Here is a 7,363-nt window from a genome sequence, read left to right as displayed (position 1 = left end):
TTTGCTGTTGTATCGCCGATTTTCAAAATGCGAATGATCTGTTTATTTTCAAAGAATAGTTTGTTTTGTTGTTGTTTGGTTGGTGTCTTATATGAAACTGCGACATTGCGCAATTTATTGGACAGACTTGTTGAAGATCACACAACGTAATTTGGGTGGCATTTTATTTCGTATTTTTAAATCATCTTTTTATTTTTGACTATCTGTAAATTTAGTTTCCTGCTCTTAATTGTGAATGCATACTTGATGGTTTTAAATGCTCCTGAAATTAAGTGCTGCTTGACGAGCCTATATTGTGTATGTATGTGACGTCACTGAAGGCCTAAGGTTGAAATGCACGGCCCGCCACTGAGTCTAATATTTTATGTATGTGTATCTATTTACATATAAACCTGGTGTGTCTACCTGACAACACATCCCTTATGCACCCAAAAGCAACACAAAGGTCACTGCCCATTGTAGTCTGTGGAAAATAAGATTCAGTAGACCAGAAGATTGATTCTCTGTGCTTTCTCTCCGTGTATGTGCGTGGAGTGTGAAGGCTTAACTCTGTCAAGCTAACCCACCTGCACAGCTCCCCTTCAATATGTGGGCAAATGTCTCCCTGCAAAGGACATGAGAATCAATCGCTTTTGCAGAGCTGGCCTGTTATACTGATTTAGGGGCATCTTCTAAAGCAGGGATTTCCAAATTCGGGCACTTCGATCAATTAGACAGTCCCGTGGCACATTTTAAAGGTAACATTTGATGCAGCCTGCGTTGCGCTTTTGAATGTCTGCATTGTTTGAATGTCGGCATTGTGTGTCTTATTAAAACACCAGAAAACACCTTTCAACTGTGTGGGAGGGAGTATAACAGGATGTATAGACTAAAAATGTCATGTTAATTTGAAAACTATGTATTGAAAACCAAACCTCAGTTCTTATTACTCTGATGAACCAAGGTACAGTGACACATTGTGTCAATCTCAGACTTGGATAATCACACACAAAAAAAAAAAATCTCACCAAAAGTATTCTGTTTTTTTTTTTAACTTCTTTCTGAATGGGCTGCTCAACTATTCTAGTGAGATCCAAAACATCGCACATAACAAAATGTGCCTTGTCTTTTATAGATCTCGACCTATACAGGTAGCCCATATAGAACGTATTGATGAATGAAATATGAAGCAACCTGCAACAACATTGTGTCCATGTGCAACCAAAGGTCTATTAGTGCCGTTGTTGTTTTCAGCGGGGTAAAACTGTTTTTGAATCACACTCTTGTCTTTAATGACATCAGAGTCCAGATGGCAGCTCTCTAAATGATGCAGCGCAGTTTGACACCACTGCAAACGACAGCCACAGTGATAAACACGATGTTAAATTAACACCGCAAAACACCAAAACTGAACATCACATTGGTCATAATGTTTTGGCTCACTGGTGTATAATTATACAGAATGAATTAGCATATCTTTCACCACATTGATCCATTGGCATGTTAAAAAAACTATCGATGACAAATGTTGAAGTCGCCCTGCTTCTTACAATTTTTCTGGACGTGGCCCGTGAGGGGAAAAATATGGACACGCCTGCAATCCAGAACATATTGATTTATAAGCAAAGCTTGATGGGAATAGCTTCAGACGGCTCTCCTGGGACCAAGTAAACTCATTAAAACATGTTACTGTTCCTGCAGTATCACTGAGGAACTACAATACTCTGGGTGCCATCTTGATGCTGGAGGCTGTGTCATGTAGCAAAAACAAACAAACATGTAGTCATGGTCTTGTACACACACACGCACGCACGCACGCATGCACGCACGCACGCACGCACGCACACACACACACACACACACACACAAACACACACACACACAACGGTGACATGGGAACTCATATACAGTGATGGTGAAGCAAGGCTCTTATTTAAAGTGCCGTTGGTTTGAACAAGCTTAGAGCGCAGCCATATTTTTGCATTCATGCTGTGTCGGTGCCTCTCACGGTCCACTTTTTGTCTGATTTATTGGAAGCATCATTGCAGCAGCTTTACGAAACCTCTAATAAAATACAGCGATGCCTGTAAACAGCATACATATATGTATATATATATATATATATATATAAAAAGTGTGTTTTGCGGAAAGAAAACAGTGTGTTTCCTGCCTTGATCTTCACAAGTGGTAGGTAGCCATTACAATAATGCAAGTGTTGCTGGATGACAAACCATAATGTGTTTCTCAAGTCACATGAAATGGTCAAACTAAACTGCATATTTCTGGCATCGGGTCGGAACCTCCTAAATCACAATTTGTCCATTTTTTTCCATAAATCTATCCAAATGTCATTTAGAAATTTGTGACCAATCTTAAGTGTATTTATACATACATCTCTCTCTCTCTCTCTCTCTCTCTCTCTCTCTCTCTCTCTCTCTCTCTCTCTCTCTCTCTCCCTCTCTCTCTCTAGAGATAGATAGATAGCTAGATAGATAGATCGAGAGATAGGTTGATAGATATGGCATATGTCTATGGATGGATGAATGTAATGTATTTTAAATTCAACATTAAACCTGTAGCTGATTCGTTCCTGCATGCTGAAATATACGTCAAACTGGATTTGATTTTTTTTTTTTTTTTAATCCATCCATCCATTTTCTGACTGTCTCATCCTCACTTAGGGTCACAGGCGCTGCAGAGCCTATCCTAGCCAACTTTGGGCAGTAGGCTGTGTATGCCCTGAATTGGTTGCCAGCCAATCGCACGCAGAACATTTTTATTTTTATGTTTTTTATTATTTTTTAACATTATGTTTTAGAAGGGTGGTTAACACGGCATTCTCACAGGTCCGCCATTTCTAGCTTAGACCACCCTTGAAAATATGACTTGGAGCTTTTCTGGATGGAATTTGCAGGTCTTGCCCTCACTTCCAATTTTCAAACAGAAATAGGTTCGTGTTAACTTTCAGCTATCTGCATTTGCTACCTGAGCATTTGTACTCAGAACAGAAATGTTGCATGCGCACTACATTGCAGGTGTGATAAATACAATACATTGGAACTGTTTTTGTCATCATCGTTATTGCTCATGACTCAATCATTTCCTTGCTAGGAAGACAAATCCTTCAAAACCTTAAGCAGCATTCTCCAATAGGTTTTCCACAAAGTGCAAACTACTAGTTACAAAACAGAAGAGAGGTTGGATTGGACGCGAATATCAACAATCAAGTGTTATTGCCTCGACAAATAATCAGTCATTTGCTCTTTTTCCCTCAATCCCTCCCTCCTTAGGACGGTTCCATCCAGAACGCAGAGACTCAGCGTTGTCTGGAGATGGTGGAAAGCGGTCAGTCACAGTTTAAGTTCCAGCTCGCCATTCGGGACTGCAGCGGACAAAAATGGACCATCACTAACATACTGACTGTCCTGCCCCAGTGAACACATTTCGTGATGTCTTTATTGTGATGGGGAAAGAAAGCTGCTGCAAAACAAAAGGATATAATCAAACCTGAGAACGGACAGCTACTAAGTTCTGGTTCACTTTGGAACAAGAGATGAGTTTGAAAAATGAAATCTGAGCAGGATACCTGTCTAAAAATGTGCTTTGATCTGAGGCATAATTTTAATGAGAATCTGCAAAAGACAAATCTCCAATTAGAAACACACCATCGGCTCCCTAATATCCATGTTATACCTCACAGATGAATCATGCTCACAAAACTTCCCATTCTGCAGCTGAAATGAGAAACATCATTTCACAATCCAGGGAACAGACTCATAAAATCATGTCACCCCACTGGTTATTACAGAAACTCTGCTCGAAAGAGAATTTGGGGTATCACACCACGGTTGCAGCCCCAATATCATATGGCGTAAGTATACCAAATTCGATTCGGATGGTTGCCTTATGCTTGCGGCCTGAGGGCAACCTTTTCTCATTCTCAGTATGTGTCATATCCAATTTGGTTAGCAGCTCCTTTTCTCGTCATATTCACAAGTTCTCTGGCCTTGTACAAACCTCAGTAGCAATCTGCTCCAAAACAAACGTGTAACCTGGAAATGGATGCAGTGATGACATACGCCATTGGTAAGAACTGACAGTACACTTCCAATCACCAGTTCTATTTCGATCACCTTACAGTATATCCAGTGAATAACATCCAACAAGCTTCCCGAGTACCGTATTTTCCGCACGATAAGGAAATTTGGAGTATAAGACACACCTTCAATGAACGGCCTATTTTAAAACTGTTTGCATATATAGGATGCACCGCGTTATAAGGCGCATAGAATACAACGTACAATAGTGGTTATGGTTGTGTTATGCATCCACTAGATGGAGCGACGCTAAAGGGAATACAACACAATACAGCTTTATTTATATAGAGCTTTCACAACCACTGCAGCTGTAACAAAGCACGTTACAGAACATTTGAAATGCTATGTCCAAGAAATCAGAATATTGATCCACATATAAGGCGCATCGGATTATAAGACACACTGTCAGCTTTTGAGAAAATTGAATGCTTTTAGGTGTGCTTTATACTGCGGAAAATACGGTACTCAAATAGTTATGTGGGGTTATTACACCACCTTTCTTGTTATCGCATATACAGTCAAACCTCGGTTTTCGAACGTCTCGGTTCTCAACCAATTCGGCTTTCAACCAAAAATTTCGAGTTTTTTATGCCTCGGATGGCGAACAAATTTCGGTTCTCGAACGAACTGAGCGCATTTGAATGCACCATTTGACTCCTCTCACCTTCCTTACACGAGGAAGTGACGCTTCTTCGTGTTGCTTCCCATTGTGAGCAGAGGTGTTCAGTAAAAATTTTTATTTTAAAAAGAGCGTGGTTTCGGTTTTCGAACAGCCTTCTGGAACGGATTATGGACGAAAACCGAGGTTTGACTGTACCACAAACTGCTGGTAAGGAAAGAAAAACTCTTTGGTCAGATGCTTTCCAGGAATTGAAAGATCTTGTGATGCAAATGTAACTATTACCTATTCGTACCAATCACTTATTAATACTCCTCAGTTGTTTTATGGATCAATGAATTCTGTACCATTAGTTCAAGGCAAAGAGGACAAATGTGCTTGATTTTCTCAAGGACAGAGAGGGTTTCAAAAAGCAACGCTGAAAAAGAAAGGAGAGATTTAAGTAGGCCCACTCCTTCAGACAGTTTCTTTAGTGTGGAATAAATTCAGTCAGAGGCAGAGTTGTCTCCGTGATTTTAAGTCCACTTCAAGCAGGACAAGAGAGCTACATCGACAGCATTGTTTAGACTCTGTACAGCGTGATTAAGAATCACAATCAGAAACATCTTTATTGGCCAAGTAAATTTAAAAACATACAAGAAAGGTGTCTCCAGTTGTTGGAGTCACTTTTGTATGGTGGGGATGGTGCGGCAGGGGGGACTGGAATGAAATATCCATTTATGACGTACTCAAATGTACAAGGTACACCCACTCATTAGCAATAGAGTGTGGAAAAAGTACAGTCGTACTTTTTTTTTCCATGTAATTGAGTTGTAAAAATGGCACAGTGACAGAGTTCCAACAACAAATGCAGTAATAATGACAGCACAGAGATGCAGAGGAAAATGGAAATGAAATTACAAGTCTATTGTTGAAGAAGTTAATGGCAAGCAATTGGAATCTCCGCTCGTTCTGGGATGCATTGACTACTTCATCATTATCCTTGAAGAATCCTGCTGAAGAAATGTCATGCTCGTTTCGACATGCAAATGCACAGCATGCACCACCGACATCTCGGCCTGAGCAGTTATGGGGTCCCGCTCAATGGGAAATTGGCTTACTTGGAGAGCGCTTTTCTACCCGCAAGGTGCTCAAAATGCTTTTACACTGTCACCTCATTCACACAATGATTTATGGGAAAGAGAAACGAACAGCTCATTCATACACTGATGACGCAGCCCCGGAGCAACAACAAAGAGCACTAGAAAATGTTGGCCTAAATTAGACGTCAATATAATATAATGAAGAAGTTCCCTCAATAGACCCAAGTCTTTTTAATGAAGCTGTCAGTCACAACTTCTGTTAATAACCTTTTCATTACAGCTATTACAAAGTGTCACGCAAACATGTCAGTGTCTGCTCACACTTTCTGGAGACGGCTGGAGTCACTCACCAGGTGTTGGATGATGTCACTGGAGTCCAAAAATATACTGCTCTGTCTCTGGGCTCCGTCTTGAAGGTCAAAAACCACGTCACTCCTATTGGGCCATTGTTGACGGGTCTTGCGCATCCTCTTCCCACCTAAGCCAATCCTCACAGTGGGCAATTTTGTCCCTGATTTCCTGCATCAGTTAGATCCCGCAAGCTTCGCCAATCCTAAAATGACCGGTGGTCATGCAAATGTGAGAACAAGAAAACAGTCGATCTGAACTTGAATGACAAAGTAAGTTGCGCTACTGTAATGCGAATGTCAAGAGTCACAAAGTCACCTGCACTTTTGACTCTTTTGAACATTCACAAGAGTTACACACAAAAAAAAAGCAACAAAAACATCAAGCCATTGGATAGCATCGACAAACGAGCAGATTAGCTGGAATTTGTGCTCCATTTGTGTGTGTGAGAGAGTGTGAGTTTGACTTTCCAACAGCACATACAGTTTTCTTTTCCTGACAAAAAAGATTATGTTCAGCGCTGTTCTTGTCACCCTTATTCTGTGTTTATGTCATCGCACATACACTTGAGATGGTGTCATGATAAAATGACCAAACATGTGACTCGCAATTATTGATTACATATTTTGTGTCAGCTACTACCGAACTTCTTCATAGGAACAAATCTGTTAGTTGGGATTAATCTACCGTATATTTTCTATATGACTATGTTTTTGCCATTTGTGGTTGTCACAGAATTACTACTGTTCTTCAAAGGCATTGTCAAAAATTAAGAGTCAAATTTAGTCCCTTGGTTTAAAATATACAAACCAGCAAAAATATTTGTAATTCGACTCGAGCTGTGCACTTTTTTTCTCAGCTACTGTGTAGCATCCATCACCAAACCTGTTCAATCCTCTCCTTGTGACTCAGGTTTTAGAACCTGAAATTTTTGTAGTTTCTCCATTTTGGGGAGGCTCTTAATATAAGAAGATGTGAAAATGTTCAAGCTATTTTATTAGTGTATCAAAAAGGTATTTATGAAAATTGGAAATAAAACTTACATTGTACCAAAAGCGAAATGTGTCCTCTTTGTCTAATAGTTTCAGTCTGCAGGAGGTAGGTTGTCTTGTACAAGTCATCCTTAATTTAGATTGACTGGCATGGTCGATAATTACAAGCTGGGCTATTTTCCCCTTTGTTAATTCTGAGTGTGGCACAAATGACAAAACACAGCGATTCAAACAGTCCCAGCTATT

The 7,363-nt window shown here is 40.1% G+C and overlaps 1 protein-coding gene across 1 annotated transcript in view; it reads left to right on the top strand.

The window, feature by feature from the left end:
- Positions 1-3,462, top strand: part of LOC109520770 (polypeptide N-acetylgalactosaminyltransferase 18-like) — a 142,898-nt gene extending 139,436 nt beyond the window's left edge. Inside the window, exon 12 of the mRNA XM_019878242.1 lies at positions 3,270-3,462. Within this exon, the coding sequence (XP_019733801.1) occupies positions 3,270-3,416 (147 nt within the window). The 3' untranslated portion in view covers positions 3,417-3,462. The remainder of the gene's footprint in view (positions 1-3,269) is intronic.
- Positions 3,463-7,363: the final 3,901 nt, after the last annotated feature.

The sequence above is a fragment of the Hippocampus comes genome, unplaced genomic scaffold, assembly GCF_001891065.2.
Source record: "Hippocampus comes isolate QL1 unplaced genomic scaffold, H_comes_QL1_v1.1 scaffold37, whole genome shotgun sequence".
Lineage (NCBI taxonomy): Eukaryota > Metazoa > Chordata > Actinopteri > Syngnathiformes > Syngnathidae > Hippocampus > Hippocampus comes.
The sequence above is the reverse complement of the archived record's forward strand: the minus strand, read 5'-3'. Positions and strand labels throughout refer to the sequence as shown.